Genomic DNA, 22,228 nt, shown 5'->3' with positions numbered 1-22,228 from the left:
GCAATGAATACGATAAATTATCCAAAATTTTCATTTTAATGTACAACAATCGTGATTCTGCCATGGAGCAGCATTAACTAAAGAGCACAGATCGAGCTAAAACTATAATTGCGACTTGTTTCCAATGACTGGCAGAACACGGCCGTTGTTCTGTCGAGCAGGTTTAGAATCCATGTGCAAATTTTTAGGCCTTCTTCCTGGTTCCATATTCCTTACCTTACGTCCATTCCACACAAAATACGAAAGCTCTGGCAATAAACCTTATTATGGAAAAGTTGAGGAAGAATTTATCAGATTGACCTTGTGCACCGATTTAAGTGTTAAATCGCACACCCGGGATATCAAGAAACCAGCTTATACACAGAGGTATGCATACTTGCGAGATATCTGTGATGGTGTAGCCTTTTTTCATTTTCGTAGGTGAACTGTTTGACGCATGCGGCAGTCTTTGCCTCGAGAGGACACAGCTCAAAAGGGCCATTGTCTGGACATCACGAATTTGCGAGTAATAGTTGAATCTGCATATAGAAAAAAGAAAAAAAGCAAGGTATGGTATAAAAAGAGAAATGCGCTGGTAACAATGGCATATGCTTTTGATAATACTAGCGAAAAAGGAAGGTAACGTCGGGGGGGGGGCAGTAATCTTACCATTTTGCAAGAGCAAGAGAGGTGAAGAAAAACACATAACTGCCCTGTTAATAAACCGGTAACGCAAATAGGAAAATTGCTTGTTTTGGTAAAATTGGAATTCCGCATTGCAAGTTAAGAACAGGAAACTAGAAACAGCTCCTTTCTACCACTAACTAAGACTCAGTTTTGAAATGGTGATAATGTAACAGCAAAGGAAATAAATAACAGCAAAGGAAATAAATAACTAGCAAATCAATACTTCAAACTGGATAGGTAGGATAGAAGGTTCACTTTTAAATCAGATGGGCATTAGACGCAGGGCACTGATGACGTTATTACCAAATTAGCTGTTAAGTGGACTTTCTATAAAGCTACCTCGAAAGGAGTTTCTATAAAGCTACCTCGAGACTGATTACGCATTAGAAACAAATTCCTTACTTAATAATTTCAGATATAAATTTGACTTTGCAGATATTATGTCTACAGACACAAAGATGCTCACAATGATTCGATAAGACGTTTGCCAAATGGATGCCTTGCCCAAGGCCGTTCCTCGATGTTATCCGTTGGTTCGAGATACTTTTCCATAACCATGGCAACAAGGGACCATGTTCGGACCAAGTCTGCCCGACCGAGCAATTTTGCAGCGTTAACATTTACCCTGCAGATTTCACCAACATCCGGCCCATTAATTCTGCAATTAAATGAAATATAATTATAACACATGACACAAATTTGATACTTTTCATTTCAGGGCCCGCGGCACAGGGGGTCCAGGGTGCTATGGCTTCTCCATTTTTTATCTTAATAAAAGATTAAATCGGCTCAAATCATTTAAAACTTTGGTTTACAAAAAACAGATAGACACATACACACATTCCTTTGCCAACGATTTCTGTATTGGTAGCAGTGCAGAAATATCAGATATAACAACCACTCCTGAAGACCTTCTTTGCATTCCCTTGGCAGAGACATCCTTTTCCTAAATCGAACAATAACTTATCAGAAAGTATCACAAACTGCTAATCAAAATTATAATCAGATAAACAGGGAGGTTGCTCTAGATGGTTTCAAATACATAACCAAAGCCCTGTAGCTTTAATTGCTTGAAAATGTTCCCTTTGCGTATTTAAGTCCCCTAGGTCGACTGAAGTGCCAGAAATGCGTTAGCCTAATCGCTTAGTCGGGCCTAGCAACTTCAGCGTACAAAAATTCAAATTCAGCAAAAACTAAGTACTAATTTTTCCGTCTCGAAGAGGGAGTACCCCGAAAAGTTCTGAATATTTTTTTCATTATCGCTCAACATGCATCCAAAACGTTTTCTAAGTAGCAAGTGACTCACACACACTGCCTGCCCAATAAGGACCCCCAATTAGGACCCAGCGACAGAGTCGCTGGTCCCAGATTTGAGTCCTACCCTGGTCGTGTTTTTTGCTCACATGTTATCTCAGTATTTTCTTTGCAAATAATGTTCTCCTACCACTCTATATGTAATATACTATCTGCAGCAATAAAGCTCTATATAGGTTTTTAAACAGAATGAAAAAACAGACTCAAATGAAAACGAAAAGCAACTGTTCAACCTCCAGTGGAGAAAGCTGGTTTTATTAGTCAAATGTATAATTTTCTTCAAATCGAGGAAAAATATTTTCTTGAGATATGACATCTTGAGAGCAACCAGTAGTCTTGAAAATGTAGCAAAGAAAATAACAGGAAAATCTTGCTGGTAAAAACTATTTCGTTCTCTGAATTGGTGATGTTTACTTACAAGTATTCTAAAAGCCACATGTTATTTTGAAATTCTAGAACTTTAACCTAGATCCAAGATGAGAGAACATTTCTTATCGTAAGAGAGATTGTAAAGTACAGAATGATTTTAAAGCTTTAATTTCAAGATTCTGATTGTAAGTAACTCCTTTTTAAAGTTTAGGTTTTTCTAATATTGTATATGTTCAAAACAGGGCCCTTATTGATAACAGCACCGTTGTTGCTGAAAAGGCAACCCTGTATAAATAATTATATTATTATTATTATCATTATAAAAAAAATCAAGGGCGCATTGCATTTCTGCAATGCATTTCTGCAAAAAAATACATTTCTGCCTAACAAATGCAGTTCCACATTTTCATACAGCTAATATGAAATTTAAATTTTCCATGAAAACGTCTTCGTCTACTCATAAACAAAAGACACATATACTCACAAAAACAGACGTGTCAAACGACTCCTCCACAGTCATATTTGAGATGTAAGTTGGGAGTGCAGAAATAGATCTAGGGGGGAAGCAGACATTGAATCACGTGACCGGACAATATCTATGCTATTGAATCACGTGACTGTACAATATCTATGCAAAGGTCTATGAAAGAGAGTGCGACACTGTTAGCATACACGCGACACAACTACTGTTATTCATATTTCCACGTGACATAATCCAACTCTTACGATAATCCGACAATCAACGATAAAATTCTCTAAATGTTATTTTAACTACGGCTTCACAGCATCAAGACGTTGGAATGCGTTATAAAAGCCACTTTATAACAGATTTACTTCAAGCCTTTTTTCTTTTCATAATCAATGCAAGTGTCAAAGATTCAAGCACTATCCCAACCCTAGGCCTTATTGCTACTCCACTGTTCATACTTGCAGTTTCAAAGAGCTCTTACGTCATAACTTAAAATTAAAAATTAAACCCACCTTAATGTTATGTCGCTTCCTTCACTGTTAACATGTGTGTACATTGCTGGCCTTGTAAAGATGACTAGCTTATCTACAATCAAGTTTATACTGAACGTTCATAATCATATTATGAATACCAAAATAAAACAATACATCATATTGTTTCCACCATAACGTCTCCTATTAACTGTCTCTTTCTTTTCGTCTAACGAATGATGTTAAGTCACAAAACAATTTTCGATAAAATAAAAAAGAAGCAATTGTTTTCAGTCTAAATTATACGTTACTGGCTGCTGAATTCGAAAACTACAACTGAAACGGTTTAAGCCGAAGCATTAACGTTCTGTTATTCTTTTCGACGACAACTAACAAATGTCAGTTAACGAAAAATGGCTGATGCAAAAAAAATCGATTGTCTAAGTCCTGTGAATAAGAGTTTCAGATTATATTTTTTAGTAGCACGGTTCGTTTGCTGACAAATTTTTTAAACACGAGAGACAATGTTTTAAATAAATTGACTTTTTTCTTCAACTTTTATCTGTGGCCGGATTTATTTTTACATTATGTCGCTGAGCGTCCTTTTTAAAGTTAAAACAAAGGGCGAAAAGGATTGCCAAGTGCAAACGGTCTATTACTCACCAACTCCGCAAAATCTGGCTCCAGAAAAGCGAGGAAATGGAACAGCTGGGTCTTGATAGCTCCCGAGGGAGGCCGATGCATCTCTCCGCGGGAAAAACGAGGGCAGCTGATGTGGAACGGTTAGTATTGAGTCAAGTAGGTCGTATCTCATCTGTACAGAAAAAATTGTTAGATAATCAATAACGTTTTACTTTGTAGAATCAGGTGCTTCTTACTGCAAGAGGCAACTGTTTCAGCAATTAAAGCTACTGGAGGGGGCGAAGGAGAAGGGGCGAATAAGGGGGTGAATAAGGGGGTGAATAAGGGGGTGAGTGAGGGGCGAGGGAGAGGTAAGGGAGGGGACGAAAAAGTGGGCAAGGGAGAGGACGAAAAAGGGGCAAGGGATGGGGCGAAAAGGGGGCAGTGGGTGGTGCTTCAAATCAAAGTGTCATATTAATTATCCAGTATCCATTTTTTGGATGCATCAGTTAGTAAAACGGTAAAAAATGCAGGTTTGTTATCACATTAGCAAAGATTATATTTAAAGGCAAAACTTGGTGATTGATAGAATTAAATTTCATCAAATGCCTTGCAAAATTACGAAGAAAATAGACAATGTGTATAAACCTTAAAAAAAGGATTCTTAGCTATTATGCAAAAAGATGATGGTTTCTAGCAAAAAAGCAAACAAAAAACAATTATTATCGATAGTTAGATATGTGCAATAGACCAGATAAACATAAAATTTCAAGAACAGAGAAAAATCGAGTGTAATAATATCAAATAATAATAAACTGGGTCATCTATGGAAGTGATTAAAAAGGTGACTCACCGAAAGCTCCTCGATCTGTTGGATTAACTGTCGAACGCAGGGCTCCAAACAAGTTCTGTTGTACTTCACATGGGCATTAGCTGTCTCCAGTAAAGCCTAGAAAAGGCATTAGAAAAAAGTATCCACATGAACTGTGTAGCATTTTCGAGAAGACAGCAATACAAAGATCCTAATGAAGTGAAACAAAATGAAGTTGTTTGGGCTAACATCACTAAATCATTATAAGATGAGATGTAAGAACAGAAAGGTGTGGAATGCTAGAGTTGCTTGCTTCTTCTAAGACTGTGGTTCATTTAGGTCTGGTTCAGTTCTATACTGTTTTTCGCTCGATGTAGCAAACAAAAGATAGCACCTGCTCAACACTGTCACTTTGGAGAAATTCAACTGACTAGGTTGCATTTGATTATGAAAGAAATGAACCTGTAATGATCAATTTTCGATTAATTAATTCCCTATTTTGATTCATGCTTCTGTTGACATGAAATTGTATTTCCTGGAAGTGAGCCTCAGCAGAAATTATAAGGCCAAAAGGGAGTTAGAGAAAGGGAAAAAATCATATGCATTAATTCTGGCACAGACACAAAGAGACATTTATATACGCCAATGCCATGTGCATCTATCTCTTTTGTTTCCATTTTGGTTGGCCTAACTGTGGCTAGTTAGAGGCCAAATATTCGACGTAACCGCCAATTTATCAACAACCATGGTATATCAGTAGCCGAGGGGCAATTCACTTTTGTAAATAACGTAGGAGGTTTCCAGGAAAACAAACTAAATTCCCAGGGGTTTTAAGTTAGATTGAAAGGATTTTCACCAAAGGTATACGAGATTTTCAAGGAGTGGTGTGTCCCTCGTCAGTAACAAAAACACAGTCACCTTCAACATGGTTATTGATAATACAGCTATTAAAACATACCTATATCTTTGTGTAACACGACTTTGCATACAAGACAATGCAGTTTCAGATTTTATGTCTAAACATTACACTCAGTTAAAATAATCTATGTTTGATTACAGACCTTCATAAGTCGAGATCGCAAGTCATGATCAACATTTGTTTCTTTGGAAAAGCGGAAGTTTGGTGGGACGTTGTTCGGATAGGCTGGAGGGAAAGTGATGTTCAAGCTGACCAAGTGATGTCCAATTTTAGCCGAAACAACACAAACTCTTTGCTTTGCATCCAGCTGCAAGTAAAAATCGAAAAGCATTAAGGCATTGAGTATTTTTTGTTCCTTCCTAGTTTGTTTATCGACCTAAATATGCATGGTTGGCCACTAATAGGATATGGGAAATTGACAAGGTACGACGACAGGCTTATAATACAAAATACAATTCTGAGGAATTATGGCCTTTTCTAAATACAAGAGGGAAACTGCCCCCCCCCCAACCACTATTGCCCTCTCTTTATAAGAACAAAGGCGTGATCCGTCATTAGCCTCTCAAACTGAACCTTCTGAACCTATAAGTTTCAAGTTGATTGATTGTCTTGATAACGAATATTTGCTCGAAACGTCGTGTTTTTCACAATCAAAATCTTTTATTTTATTTCTGGTATTCAATTTATTTGCTAACTATATTATCGTTACTAACATTTAATGCTCTGAAAAGTGTCAGACGAGAAGCGTAGGTATGCTTTAAAATATTTTCTTTTTTTCAAATCCACTTGTAACAATCTTTTTTCTTTAATATGAACTCACCCATAGTGGAGCTAATTTATGAATATATTAAGTACTCAAAAACTAATTATCTATCCAAAAAAAATTTTCAGGTCGCAAATATTTCTTGTTACAGGTAGTTTGAGACAGACTATAGAATTTTTACATTTATGTAATTGCTTTTGGGTGGTCACAGGTTTTTGCTTCTCAGGGTTTCATTCCCCCTATGATCGTAAAGTAATTTTTGTAAGTAGTATAGTCTATAGCATGAATTGAAAATTTTTTGTGGCTTTAACTAGAAAGGTACGAGGTCAAAGACTTATTGTTTGTAGCTCAACAGGGTAATTTAACAAACCTTACAACTAAAATTCCTAGTTACAAAATACAATGTAAAAAGCAACATACAGGGATTGTTAAAGGGGACTGAGCAACATCGCGTCTGTAGTCAACTTTCTGAAAATCAGAAAGCAATAGAGCTCCCGCTTAAAACTCTTTTCTGATTTAATAAAATATGTCTGGAACTGGAAGTTGGCCAAAAAGATTGTCATGTAATTTGGCTTCGCTTTTAGTTTAATAGAAATCTTTGAAAAGAGAGAGTTAATGCCTTCCAAATCTTCCCTTTACCCCATCATTACGCCCATTGGAAGCTTGCAGGAAGTGAATAATTCTATTTGGTTTTAGCCTATGACATGTACAAAAACCTAATGTTTGTTTCAATAACACACACCACAGTAAATTATCGATGTTGCTCAGGCCCTTTTTAAAAATCCTTTTACACTTACCTTCTCGAAAGACACAATAGGGTTGTTTATATTGATGAGGTCAAATTCTTTTTGCAGCTCGTTATGTGGCGGATTTTCATGTCTGTTTTCAAATTCAATCTCAACAGGATGCTTTTGTAGGAAATCACCTGACGTATCAGCAAAACTTTGAGCAACAGAAATTGTTTCTTCATCAGTGACTTTCTTATTCTCGTGATCCATAGGTTTATGTTGCGATGACAACGGAGGGCTTCCATGGGGGGACGTGGTGCTTTCCATACTGCGATGCGAATGATGTCTCTCTGGATGCTCACTGCAAGCCTGAAATTAAAGACAATCTTAAACAAAACGGTTTGATTTGACAAGATCTGAAGTTCGAGGGAACCAAACATATGCTTGGAGTCAAACTTGCTAAAAGTATAAGTGACGAATTTTACCTAAGATCGTTTCAGACAGGTTAAAACTTTTCTTACGATAAGATACTATTCTCATTACTAAAAATTTTATTTCATATTTTACGTTTTAATGAGTTTCTGTTTTCAAATAATGTCAGATTTGTGAAATACAAACTTTGGTACACGGTAAAGATTCTCTGCCTGGTCAAGTGATCCAATTGAAAAGAATCTTTTAATTCATCAAAGAGCTTTTCAAATATGATTTCATCAAGTTGCATAAGGGAAATTGAGGCTTGAAGGCAAGAACGCTATGAATACAAAACGTTTACAATAGTTATCAACTAAGAGCTGGGAATACATACTTTTACTACTTTTGGTGATACAGCCCATATCTTGATAGTCTGGTCTTTTGACCACGTAACCAACTGATATTCAATTTGACCTGTGTATAAAAAGAAAACAAGATTGACGAAACAGCAATCGAAAATAAAATTTTACAGACAGATCAGTTTTGAGTAACAATTTGAGGCGTTTTTATTTGGATATATTCGGTCTACTATTGTTTACTATTGTTTACTATCGTTTACTATCGTTTACCATCGTTTACTATCGTTTACTATCGTTTGCTATCGTTTGCTATCATTTGCTATCATTTACTACCATTTACTATCATTTACTTTCATTTACTAATTATACAGACATTACTATTATACATTACATACTCAGAATTATACAAACATTTACTTTCGCTTGAAATTAGCATGTTTCTAATAGACATACTCGGACCAAGGTCCTACAAATCATCCACATAATAGTTAAATCGATTTGAAGCTCGAAAGAGGTCACGGATATGTTGTCTGTCCAATAACTCTCATACGAAGTGTCCATTTTACAATAATTCAATTACAATTTCAGTATCCTTAAAAAGGCTAACTTGATTATTTTTCATCAAAAAATCCCTTATGGAGATTTTTTCAGTGATCCTCTATGGCTCAGGCCGCGGAAAGAAATTTCTCCTAGGAAAAATATCAAAGTAAGACAACATTGATAGTGTGAAATGTCATAATATCAAAAGTGTTAAATGTCATATCTGAAACAGATCTTCCCTGACCCTAGACGGCCAGTGATTTGTCAATTCTTCTAAACCAACACCCTTGCATGTATGACAACCAGTAAATCGGATTACCTATCTGCATTCGTTAAGTTTGCCAAATTAACTGACTCAATAAAAACAAAGGAAATATAACCTCTTATTTCACGGGATCGCCACTGAAACTCAAGAATAACATCCTGATGACCAGAAAATGTGTGAACCGGGCTTGATAAATCGTAGCAATGCCACAAATGCAGATTGTTCTCATCTCGCCTCAGCGATGGCACAACCACGGTCAAAAGACCATCACCAAAGGGCTACAATAAGAAGAAGTAAGAGTTTAAGAATGGCGCGGAAAAATAACAGGATACAGAGCCTTCTTTAACATGTTAACTATTGCAGTTAGTTTCCCAGCCCCAGTGACCGTTAATCGATAGCCTTATTGTCCTCCTATTTATATAAACAATGTCTTGAGCCCCCAGCTGATTCTCCATACGAAAGGCTATGGAAACATACAATACTAAAATAACTTTCGGCCGATACTCCTAAGTTTATCAGGACCAGATGACTACCAAAGGTAAGCAGAGTTTATATCCAGGTGCTGATCAAAAGTAGCATGAGAGGAAGATTAGCGCATTTGAATGGCTCCTGGTTTTCGAAAAAGACGCAAATACTAACCTCTAAAAAAGTAGGTAAAACTGAAGGAGGAAGGAAGAGATTTGTCAACAAGGATATAAAAAAATGTCAAAAGACTGTGTTCCTTCGGGCTTTACCCTCTAATGAGGTCATTGGCAGGGGCGCCGAGTGGCCTTGGAGGCCATTGGGCAACCCGAAAGACGAGAAGATATTTGCAGGCACGCCCTTTCGATTCGCTTAAATTCATTCATTGATTTAAAATGTTTTACTACTTTTAGGCATAATTTTGTACTCCATTTTAAAACCGAATTCATTGATTTATGGGACCTTAAAGACCTCTCGTTATGAATACATGGTGACTGATTCGGCAGTTAAGGAAGCAAATTTGTTAGGCAGTTAAGGAGGCAGACGCACTTAAGGAGTTTCTAGCATTAAAGGAGATTGTGATTGTTTCGCAATGAAAGTTTTAACTTACCGTATACCTGGCTCGCCAAACAGGAGCTCCAGTACTCAAACTTGCTTTGGCTTGCTTAGGAGAATGGACGTTCCAAAACTAAAAGAAGGGGGATATAAAAGAACCTCAGATAATAGCTATTTTGTTTAGGAGCATTCCTTAATGAAAACCAACAGTTTACGGACAGGTTTAGGGAAGACTTATCTTAAAAGTCTGTTATCTTAAAAGCTGGAAGTATATCAGTTCAAATTTAACATATATTTCAACCTACCTCTATAAGATTTACGATTTACACCATAAGTACCACAGCAGATTTCAGAGATATCTGATGTATGCTTTCATACTTTTCAAACTACATGCCGCCCTCCACTTCAGTCTTTTTGTTTCCCGCGCGTGCTGTGAATCTCCCGATCTCATCGGCTCTTCGCAGCTTGTTCGCGCAAAGTCGCTTAGTAAGATCAATGCCTACTACAAAGGGAGGAAAATTTGCTCTCTGTGGCGTAAGAGATTTCAAAATATGAATACACACAGTCGGTCGCAGTGCGCGCGCGAACAAAACCAATTGAGTGAAGGTTGGCCTAAATCAGTGGCGTAACGGACCAAAGTTACCTTTAGCTAAAAAACGAAGGGCCTCTATCCTTTAGAGGCTCCCAGCATTAATGTTTTCTTTGTTGATTTACTGTAAACCTAGTATTGTGGATGTGATTAACGATTTGAAGGGACCCCGAGCTAGCACGATGTCTCTGTCTAAACGAATGGAAAGTCTGTTAATTAGCATTTCATGTCTATTCTACGTTGCTTTACAAATGCTTATAATTTGGGAGCCCTGAACTAATAAATTCCTAGGGGCCCGAACTAACAAACGTCCAGGGGCCCTGACCACCTCCGCTACGCCACTGGCCAAAATGCTACGATAGATCGATGGAGGTTTGAGCTGTGGAAAGCCAAATGCAGTGAAACAGATATAGAAAAGCAGAAAAGCAGATTAAAATAAGTAGAAAGCATACCTTTACTGTACTGTCATTGCTGGCGGTGACAAAGGAGTTTTCCTTTGTAAATGACCAGTCTAGTCCGTGAATTTTGGATAGATGTGCGGCTATATAGGCCAGAGGAATATTGCCTTTCTAATAAAAGAGCACGAAGTCAGGACGATATTTTAATAACTATAAAAAAAATTTGAGCAAGAATCTATACATAGGCGGATTGATAGTTCATTTGACTGTAGAAATGCAATGTTAAAATATAACCACTAAATGCTTAAATCTGCTTTTAAAGCTTAGGCTTTCAATGAAACTAAACGTAGAATGAAAGAATGATATAAGCATAAGCTGTATAAAAAGTATTACAAACACTTTTTATTGCGATTTTTCAACTTCTTAATATTATCTTTATTGACACATGCATAAAACTACAACAAAATTGTGCGTGAAATTGTTCTAAAATAAAATCAAATAAGATTAAAACGAAATAGTTCAGATAGGTATTCATTTTACAACGAAGACATTTGAGTGTCGAGGAAATTTTGACATTTTTAAATGCACGAACATTGTAGGATGATAGCTACTGGCTTTTTTTCTCAAGATATTCTTTAAATTCAAATTTTTGTGAAATTATTTTTATTTGCTAATCAGCTGCTTAACTAAAACACAAATTAATGAAAATAATTTTCAGCAGAGACGCCGGAACGACCAAGGGACAAGGGGGCAGGCTTGAGTAAAAGGGCATTTGAAAAATAATACCCAGCTACCAACAATTCTTTCCCAACATTTTGTTTCAATCTTCTGTCGGTATCTTAAAAATCGGCTTACTTTTTGCATAAGAAATTTCTTCAAAATGTTGAGAAATGTCGTCATAAATAAGGCACTGCAGTCAATACTTCATATGAATTCTTTGCTTTTCTACAAAAGGCCAGCATAAATGGGGCACTTCTATGAAAAGGGCACTTTAGCCCCTTGCCCCCTCATATCAAAAGGCAACAGGGGCGGTTGATCCCCCGCGCCCCCCTCTCCAGCGTCCCTGATTTTCAAACTCTAGAAACTGAACTAGAAATGATGGCAAGCCGGTAAAGAGAAACACTCTTAATAATTATTTACATAGTTAGCTTGAAACCGCGTTACGACAACAGTGAAGTGTTGTTAAAGCATGTAAATGACAGTGATACTCGGGCCTTGAAGGAGCTACATACATTTTGGATTAATAGCAGTTTGGAGAAGCAGCCGAAATAACTGGAAAATGCAAATACTAAGGTGATATAATTTGATATATTCATTATAGGACGATACTGATAAGGAGATATAAATTTATGATAAAACATGATAAGGATAAAATGTCAATTATTGTTAGCAAATATGATCCAATCAAGTGGAATATCTAAACAGTACTGGACATCAAATATTGATGTTTTTTCGTTTTCTATGCTTAGTTTTTTCGTAATTCAATAAAATGTAGATTTTGAAATAAGACATATGTGAAATATAAAAGAAACGTGACCCACCCTTGTGTCCCAAACACGAACATCTCCATCATGGGTGCTGGCAAAAAGGTATTCACTAGTTTTGTTCCATTTGACCTGAGATGGCCCAGCTATAACAAAAATATGATGTAAATTATAAAAGTGTCGCTAAGTACATAAAAGGAAAACGTAGTGAATAACTGAAGACAAAATAACATTTTTTACCACTTAAATACTAGATATATAAATGAATTTATCAGCGAAATCATCGCTTGAAAACTTGAATTTTAATGATGACATTAAAAGCAATACAAATTTCTATTAACCGCTCTGTCATTTGTATCTATAATGCTCGATGTAGTTTAGGCAAAGTTGCACATTCTATGGAGGTAGAACAGGGAATTTTTAAGTTGCAAAGCATAATATCAGGGAACCACTGCACTTCAAAATTAGTAAATTGTAAATTAATGCTAACCTCATTCTTACAAAGTCATTACTTAAATATTGTTACTTAACTTGATATGCCAAATTTGTATCGCGAGAAGAAATGGTGAGTTATCATGGCACTTTTACCACCTATTCTCTGACCGAAGTCACGGGCCCAGGCTTCCAAGCTTAGTTTTTCAAAGAGAGATTCTGGATTGTATAAGCACGAGGATAGCTCAGTAGTTAGAGTCGCGGACTACAGATCGAAGGGTCTAGGGTTCGAGTCGACGAAACTTTCACCCAGAGTGATAGGGGTCGCTAGCTCTCTGTTATTCCCGGTGTAGCAATCACAAAGTGTGGTCAGTTCGAGAGGAAGGTCCTGTACACAGAATAGATATCCTGTAACCAGGACACTGCTCTATATGCCTGGCTTCGTAGCCTGCGCGCAGGCTAGGCTTCTCAGTGTCCTAAGAACTACTTGCTAGGTAATAACAAATAAACGAAGACATATTGAGAATTACATCAGAACAATGCATTAAAGATGGAAAAAAATTGCAACTGTCATTTGCAGTTATGATGATAAAAGAATCGCATCAGAAACAACAGAATATTGCCTGGCGTCGAAACTTCTAGAAGAAGTAAGACACAAATAGTCATCGGGTTTTAAGAAACTATTCCGCTCTTGAGGAAGATGTAAAAATCAACTACACAGTAACTTATCCTAACAAATTGACCAAGATAAGTAGCATAAAACTGGAAAGCTGAGTAAAACTAGGTGATTAATAGATCCAAAATCGAAATACCCAGGATGACTAATCTGCGGTTAATCACATTAAGGTGGCACTTCATAAACAAGGCAAATTGTACAAAATGTTTGAGATTTGAAGGCGGGTGGGATGATATGAAAGTGATTTCATGGAGAGGCTCTTCCATTAGCCAGTAGATAGCGGTAAACGACATAAGCAAATTAGCAGTTTTTATGCAAAGCAGATTTACTTACTAAAAATACCTGAAGTTCGAAAGTAAACAAACTAATCGACCTGAAAATAAATTTGTAAATTCCTTTGGGAAACAGTGATGAATAAAGTACTTAAAATTCAGAATAGGGTATTATTGTGGGTTTTGCAAGTAATGCATAATTAATAGAATGCATAATTTATTGCGAGAGAATAGGGATTGCGGGGTGTCTTCTAATCTCATCAATCATTTACTTGAAGGAGCTCAAACTTTTATTCCAAACATAACATGCCGCTACACGCCCCCGTTTCGAAAGTACATTAAAATCCTCTGCTTTTGAACAACGTTTAAAGAAAACTCACTTAGTCCTTTTTGAAGAATGTGAAAGAGAATTCTTAGTTCTCTTGCGAAAAGTTGATTGAATAGCTCAGCTGTGAGTAACGTTCAAATCAAAGCACGGAAGACATATCGCAGAGAAGTGGAAGCCTGACTCCGTACACTGCAGTCTGGTTATTACTGAACAGCCAAAAAGGTATTAGATCGCAGTATGTGTGAATAAATTGGCTGATTGGAGAGGAGTCAATGGTGAAATCCAGACTAGCCGAGGTAACAGATTGAAAGTGAATTGTTTGTTTTAAGGATATATTTCAAGTGAACAAAACATTTAATGAGCTTAGGTAAAGGCAACGGCATATTGCAGGACGGCAGTTGGTGGAATTTCTCTAGCTACGATACGGGAACGCAGCGCTGTTGCAGGAACGCAGTGCTGATGCAGCAAAACTGGAATGCCTGTTTGCAAGATTGCAGTGATTTAAAAAACCACATTTCTTACATTATCAGGTATTTAAAATGGCTATAATGCGTGGTAAAATGTAAAATGATAACTAAGACTTTGTCAGTTGTAAATGGTACTATGGGTATCTTAGGAAGCGTTCAAGCGTCCAGTTTATATCAAACTTGCAAACGAAGATTCGTCTTGTCTATCATCGTGTGAAATAAACATTGAGTCAACATTTTGTCAAATAAGAAATCAACGCTATCGGTTGCTTGCTTTCAAAACTGTTTTTAATTCGATTATTTCAATTATTTTCAGGATATTTCTAAGATAATTTTCTCGAAAAATTCCTTTATTGTTCAGATCATTCGGTTTAAAATTCTGCTTCGCAACTTTCTTAGCAATGCGGATTAAAGGGGATTAATAATAAGAGCATTAAGGTAATTAAACAACACAAACTTCAAATGTTCATGACAGTGTTTGTGTCACATGCCCTAAGTTGATAATTCCCATAGATAAAATATTTCTATGATATATCCTTATCATAGAAATTCAGCTACGAAAGTCATCGGTAGATTACTAAACATATGCGCTGCCAGCGAATTATAAAATTTTCTGGATATCGAATATATAAGCTTCGCAGCGAATCACCTTCACAAAGTGGGTAGGTGAAATTCTCGACGAAGTATGTTAAAACAACTTAATTGACATCCCTATTTTTATGTTTTGAAAATTAAGGGCTTAAAATTTGAATAAGTTTAAAGATTGACAAGCCCAAATAAACGGTAGGTGCCTAGAACAGAGTTGCTGAAAGTGGTTTAAAATGACATTATAAGGGAAGTCACCATACTACGCCACAAATTATAATTAATGAAACAGATAGATCTTCCAAGGAACACACAAATTTTCAATGTCGTTGATTGTTTATGATGAGCTAGTTTGGTAAATATTTTGAGAGAAACCAAAACGTAAAGAATTTGAGAGAAACAGCAATTTGAAAGAATTTGGCGACATATAGCATTTAACAGTCACGAGAATTTGAAGAAAAATATTATCATGCAAATGAAGAGAATCTCTGTTATTAAGATAGAAATTGTTTTCAATGTTCTTTCACTGAAAATATTTTTTTAAAATCAACAGAGCACTGTAAAACCCAAAACGTTGCTGTAGTTTGAATGCTAGAATCTATCAGTGAGTGCAACAAGCCAATTAATGTTTGAATGACAATAAATGTAAATGCAGAGTTTATAGGTTGTGTGTACCACAACTTGGCTTTCTTACGGTACCATGACACACTATAGCTGGATTTCACAAAACAGCTAAGATATTGTTTATACTAATGAGTTTTCAATTTTGTCTAAAAACTTAATGCTAATGTATGGAAATCTTAATCACTAAATCTTGTGTGGATACAATTCGATAGAATTCTTTCTCGCAACTGGCTTAGATTAGCGAGTACAGTATCATTTTTTTTATTTTTATTGTGTAAAGCTTTGTAGCGTCAATGTTAAATGAATTGATTACTTAAATATTTTGTTCAAAATATCGAACATGTGCTACAAAACCTATAATCGCTATTAGCAAGCTCCATTTTTGTGGAATAGTGACCTCTACTCAGCCTCTACTCAGAATCGAATTTTAATCTGCCAAAGTGTAGGCAACATTTTAGCATTTCATTAAAAGACTTACAAACGTAATTGTTCAAATTTGATACTTATTAACTTAATACAAGTGAACGACCTCTAATTGAACTCAGTCAGCTTGAACTCGGATTTGCCTGATCTGAACTGCAGTTATATCTTGAGGGTTCAATTCTTAGCTAAATCCTAATTTTATGTAATAATGAATTATTTTTTACAGGATGACGTCATCAATGTAAGCAGTGAGCTATAATCTTGATTATATGATCACTAAAGCGCCGAAAGAGACCACAAGGCGGATGACTTGACCTGACGTTGGGCGATGGACATAAAATACAAAGAACAAACCGATTAGAACAGCAGAATCGCATGGAGATTATTGCAGCAGGATTAGCGACACACAACTAAAAATAAGACTTTCCAGCACACGGAGTTCAAAAGCGGTGAAGGTAATAGCGCATCGACTTGGTTTAAAGCATCAAAGCCAACCATGCTTGTTACATGCCTGGCGCCAATAGCGTCTATTTGTGGTGCAAGCATTTTGCTTAACACACTGCTACTGGTTTTTCTCTTCGTTGAAAAGAAGCAAAGATCGTTCAAGATCATTCTAATAAGTATTTCATGCAGCAACATTGCATTGGCTCTCGTGCTAGTCGCACGCACCGTCATACCGATATACCTGAAAGACAATGCCTCGACTAGCTTTGCCGCGTTGATATTCGGCGTGTACTGTAACATGATCAACGTGTTGTTGCTCACCTTGGAGCGGTCAATGACCGTCTTTCACCCTGAAGCCGAACAGTGCTGTTTCGGACGGACGTGGATACTCATTGTTGTCATCATGTCATGGGTTATATGCATCCCAGCGTCCGTTGCGCTGGGAGTCTTTGATCTATACGATGGTATTGGCACGTTGACCCAGAAATACGTCATTCCTGGTAGTTTCGCCTCAGTGTCCATCGTCTGCATTGTTGTACATTTAGTGATGATCTGCTACTTAAACTATAAACTCAAGCATGATTCTAATGCTCGCACTTCAAGATCTCTCGGCCGCGGACTCATTTTAACGTCGAGACGATGCCTTGAGCTACGTCAAGAGTACCGAAGCATTGGCCTAAGCTTTGGGCTCGTCGTTACTTATGTCGTGTTTACTTACCCATACATGCTGTACTCATTCCTCGACTTAGAGAACGTGAGGCACTGCGAAGGAACACAGCACAATATGTACAACATTTTGGTCTCGCTTCTAGGCTTCAAGACAGCCGCTGACCCTATTATTTGCATATGTGTTAACCTATGCATACCGAGGTTTTCAAAACAGTTCTTGCAAGGGAAAACCGAGTCTACAACTTGATGTACTTCTCAAAACGGTCGCTCAATTCAATATTGGCACGAAGAACACTTAGGCTAAAAATGATTGCTTCGATCATTTCGTTGCACAAAATACGTCACCCTCTACATGAATAAAGATCGTTTGTAATGATAATATCACAACGATTTTCGTCACAACAAAAAAACACCCATGAAAAAAGAAACAATGCTTCACTTTCACAGCCTCTCTACTGAAACGGAAACTTTTTTTGCCACAAGACTTTTCTTCCGTAAGAATGAAATACGTTTCTCTGATAAATAATTTATAACACAGAAAACCATATTTCCAAACCACGAAAAAAATAGCAACAAATGCATCTACAAAATATTGCAAAAGCACACATACCTACAGTTGAAAAAGTCTGTACAGGTCGCTTGTGTTCCCTGCGAAGAGAATTGAAGTTTAGTTAGGAAAAATAAGAGCTCAGTATAGTGTATCAAAGCATAGAAAATACAGGATTTTGTTGTCACAAAGTTATTCACCCCCCCCCCCCCCCACAGACGGCTATAATTAGCCTCCAGGTATTCGATAATTGACCAAATGACAGTTAAAGAGTCTACCATCCCTGCCAAAGTCTAGGGACACATACGTCAAAGCCTAATTCAGCCGTACCCCCTGAAACTGAAAACGTTAGTCATTTCATGAAATTATGCAGAAGATTTGAAGGTGCGTTTTCTTTTGTAATATTTAATTAAACTGTCAAAAATGTTCTGGGGGGAAAGGGGGCTGGAAGTAGAAGTATTTGGGAAATGAAATTAAAGATATTGAAACAAAATGCAAACTGCCTGCTGTTCAAAGAAATTTCGGCAGGCATTTTAAGTTGATAATCAGTTCAGCGTGTAGTTCAATTTTCGTATCTTTTCTTAACCAGCTATTATGATTTTGTATCTAATCTGATCTATACGCTTTCTACCCCCTCACATATTTCCACCTCGTCTTGCGTTCTACGTCGCATTCCTACCAGATTCCACATAGTTAATCTTTCGATTCTACTCTTTTATTTTCTTTTTAACCTTCTTTTTACCTGATGAAGAGTTATGCTCTAGATGTCGTACTTATCTTTCATTCATGTACAAAGGCGTTATTTAATTGTATTAATCTTTGCTCATTAGGCAATTTACGTGTATACATGTTGGCAAGAATTGCAAAAATTTCTTCACCTTCGCATGAATGCACAAAACTAATATATATATTAACAAAAAAGAAATATATTTGTAGATAAAGGTGTGTCTTATATCGATTGCTGAAAATGGGGAAACTTCTCCAAAGTTAAAATAAAACTCAGTCAAGAAATGATGGATTCGAAATATTCTGCAGGATGAGTTTAACAAATACATAAAATAACCCTTCTCTTTCCAAAAAGTTTAACGAAATAATCAAAACTAGCACAGAACAAAGATTGTAAACAATTAAGAATTGTTTGAAAAATTATAACAGCATATATAAACACGCCCCCCCCACTCCCTATTCTAGGTACAATAAAACCCAGTGGTGTTTTAGCCTGTAGTATAACAGTGAATCCCTGCAAAGAACAACCTAACAATTTAAGGACCAAAAGGCAGTTACACAGCACTTCGTATTAAAAACATTAAAGGCTAAACAATATACATGGTTCTTAATACAAAAGGTACCTTCATGAAATATTTCATGATGACCAAGGACCATACACAATAGCAGTCTGCATGTTGGCAATTTGAGCTACAAACTCTGTTGCATGGTGGAATATACCCATTGGAATTAGTTCTTTGACCATGTGCACTGTTAAATTTCAAACAAAGAATACTCTAGATCTTGAAAAAGCTGGTTTGCCTTTAGCTGGGGCCTACTGTACCATCTTTGCTTAAAATATATCGTATTATACTGCTTCTCAGGCTATTTCCTAACAGAGAAGTAAAAGTAGCTCAAGATACTATCAGCTTACAATATAACAAGCACCTTAAGTTTACCTGAGATCCCAGAGATAGATCTGTGTATCCATAGAGCATGTTAACAATATTCTTGATGCATCTTCTGTACCTGACGTTTTCCAGTTTAAATCACTGTGAATAGAAACATTATCAAAGTAAGGTGAATATTCCAAGTCTATCTGTACTCCAATACGTCTCTTCAATGTTCATATCTAAAATCAATTCGGGAAAATATTGTATCAGCCTCAATCAAACAGTATGTACCAGTTTTTACACAATATCTAAGGGTATGATGTTCATACTCAGCTACTGGAACACTAGGAACCAATGTAATAAAGACAGTAATAAAAATCATACTTAACAGGCCGCAATTTCAAAAAACCCTTGCCAATTAATTGATAAAATATTACTGAAAATTGAAATGGTAAGAGCACATGTTGTGGGGTCAGGGAAATTGCAAAAAACAGCAGCAAAATATATTCTTTGAAAGTCTACTAAATGACATTTGAAAACAGACCATGAAAAATATTCTTACGTTACAACGCGTGTGTGCCTACCAAGAACACATCTTGGGGCATTGCTCAATTCCTTGTAGCTCCAGACTTCAACTTTCTGATTCAGCTAAAAAAACACTTGACATTAAGCACCACTGTGGTTTAAAAAAACCTTCTTGTGTATAGTCTTTTTTTTATCAATATTTATCTACAGTGTTGCCTTAGAGCAAAGATGCAATTATATTATGAAGAGTTGTCAGAAGTGTGTTAATTCAGACATCATCTAATATTTTGAATGAGTTTCACCGTATCTAATTTTTGCATTACTTCTTCTTTCATATCAATAACAAAACCATATACTTCATTGGTTAGCTTAAGCTTCACAGCTGTAAACTGATTCCCCTGGCAGTTAAAGGCACTATATCTTGACATGTTTTGCATAAATTTCCCATTGGTTGGTTTTTACAATAGACCTATTGTTTCATATCAAATCATCAATATGAGGCTAATTTGCAATGTTTTCCTGATCATAAACAAGACTATTGATAATGCTGAGCAGTTGACTGACAAGAAATTGTGCCTCTAAAAGCCTGTAAATTCTTGAATCATTATAATATGTACCACAATAAAATAAATAATCTCAAGAATATCAAGATCAATAAGATTTCAGAGAACAAGAAAAAGTTTGTATTAACAGAAACAAGAGAAACTATAGATCTTAAAAAAATCATTGTTACAAACAGATGCTTGGATTTTCTGTTTATGGAAAATTGGTTATAAGCCACATTTGAGGGATGATTTGACAAGTATCCACTACCCTGCATCAAAAAGCTGTTATTCATTGATGCTTATATGCAAATGACAGAAGGGCATTGTATAATGATACACATTGAAAAGTGATATATTTTTGAGTTTTTAGAAGAAAACATTGACATTTTACTACATTAACACACCAAACAAAACAGGATACTGCATCCCTCTTTGGGGAACAACAAACCAGAGAGATCTAATTATGGGGAACATAAAACTTCCTGTCTGCCCACAGCAAAATACTCGAGAGAAAAACTACAAAGGCTAGACCAAAGTCTGTGACCAATTTATGGTTTAGGTTTCAGAAGGTCACAATTGTGATTAAATCAGATTGACTGGTGACCAATTGAATCAATAGGTTAAGACAAAATCTTTGTTTGTAGAAGCTACTTTCAGACCTTTATAGGTAGGTCATTTTAAGGTGAAATTTTTTTGAACAAACAAGCAAGTGATTTATAACAAGCGAGTGCCATACATTGCAATGTAGTAACATGCCACAAAAGTGACCTGCTTGCATGTGTTTTCCTTGGAAAAGGGAAACTCTTATAACCAGAGGTCTTTTCCTCTAACAAATATTGTTGGATGGGCAATCGCTCTCATAACTCGCTGATTCTAATTTTTTCACTGAAAATACTGGTACATCCTTTTGGCTGGCACGGAATTTCAAAGCCTCCAAATTTTAAGAACAAATTGTGGAAAGGCATACAAACCACAGTTGCAAAGAGATCACTGCTCTGGTACGATGAATTCCATTCAAGGACACTTGGCTCCCATTTGTTATTCTGAGCATATCGTTTGTATGGAAGGTTTGGATCATCTAAGTTGATAAGGGTGAATGACCTGCGCCTGATGATCAAAAATAAATACATGGTTATGAACATAAAAGGAACACAAAGAAAAAGAGATTACAAAACTTCCCACTTTCCAAATGAATAAAAGTAGGTTTAAACCTGTAAGTGCTAAAATCTTAAGATTTATGTATTATTGATAAGATTATGAACTTGTTTTTTATATTGATAATTATATTGATACTGATATACATATATGGTTAAATGTGGAGAATGAAGGAAAAGGGACATTGTTTGGTCTATAGAGTAGGGACATGCAAAAGTGGCACTCTTCACATAAAAGGGGTTTTTATTGCCAAAAAGGGGCAACACATTTATTACTAAAAAGGAGGCATGAGCCTCTAAACCTTTGGATTACTTTGCCATTGCTTCCAGCTGTGCTTAGATAGCCATGATTGCACTTATCTTGATCAGCTTGTGAAAGGTATTTTTAGCAGGATTAAATCAATGCTTGCTTAAGTCTGTTTAAAGCTGTGTGGTTCATAAGAGACTCTATGGATTTTACAGTTTGTCACATAAAACAAATTTCAAGAGAAAATATTCTGGAACATTCTGCGACACTAATAATAAATGCAACTTAAGAGATGCTGGATTTTGCATACCCAGCAAGAAGAGCTTTGGTTCCATCAGCATTAACTCCCATACAACTGGCCTAAAATGACAAAAAATGCAACTTTGAGGTTGTGTCGTCCATATACAACAAGATGAGAGATCAAACAACTCAAACTTCAGCAAAACAAATTTACAAATTTAGCTCAAAGAATACCAAGTTTCTACAAGATGGTGTATAA

General features: G+C 36.3%; 1 protein-coding gene across 1 annotated transcript in view; it reads right to left on the bottom strand.

Moving 5' to 3' along the window:
• LOC135691329 (GATOR2 complex protein WDR59) overlaps positions 1 to 22,228 on the bottom strand; it is a 32,072-nt gene that overhangs the window by 9,507 nt on the left and 337 nt on the right. The window contains exons 2-20 of the mRNA XM_065209166.2: positions 22,040 to 22,089; positions 21,300 to 21,435; positions 19,821 to 19,906; positions 19,325 to 19,417; positions 17,724 to 17,761; positions 12,251 to 12,339; positions 10,764 to 10,880; positions 9,778 to 9,855; positions 8,821 to 8,983; positions 7,936 to 8,015; positions 7,200 to 7,499; positions 5,782 to 5,946; positions 4,763 to 4,858; positions 3,952 to 4,102; positions 3,331 to 3,403; positions 2,834 to 2,903; positions 1,503 to 1,612; positions 1,133 to 1,324; positions 377 to 518 (exon numbers count right to left, since the gene is read on the bottom strand). Of these exons, the coding sequence (XP_065065238.2) occupies positions 377 to 518; positions 1,133 to 1,324; positions 1,503 to 1,612; positions 2,834 to 2,903; positions 3,331 to 3,403; positions 3,952 to 4,102; positions 4,763 to 4,858; positions 5,782 to 5,946; positions 7,200 to 7,499; positions 7,936 to 8,015; positions 8,821 to 8,983; positions 9,778 to 9,855; positions 10,764 to 10,880; positions 12,251 to 12,339; positions 17,724 to 17,761; positions 19,325 to 19,417; positions 19,821 to 19,906; positions 21,300 to 21,435; positions 22,040 to 22,089 (2,229 nt within the window). The remainder of the gene's footprint in view (positions 1 to 376; positions 519 to 1,132; positions 1,325 to 1,502; positions 1,613 to 2,833; positions 2,904 to 3,330; positions 3,404 to 3,951; positions 4,103 to 4,762; positions 4,859 to 5,781; positions 5,947 to 7,199; positions 7,500 to 7,935; positions 8,016 to 8,820; positions 8,984 to 9,777; positions 9,856 to 10,763; positions 10,881 to 12,250; positions 12,340 to 17,723; positions 17,762 to 19,324; positions 19,418 to 19,820; positions 19,907 to 21,299; positions 21,436 to 22,039; positions 22,090 to 22,228) is intronic.

Source organism: Rhopilema esculentum, chromosome 4 (genome assembly GCF_057945365.1).
Source record: "Rhopilema esculentum isolate cy_ngs chromosome 4, ASM5794536v1, whole genome shotgun sequence".
NCBI classification, from domain to species: Eukaryota; Metazoa; Cnidaria; class Scyphozoa; order Rhizostomeae; family Rhizostomatidae; genus Rhopilema; species Rhopilema esculentum.
This window is presented reverse-complemented; position numbering and strand designations above follow the sequence as displayed.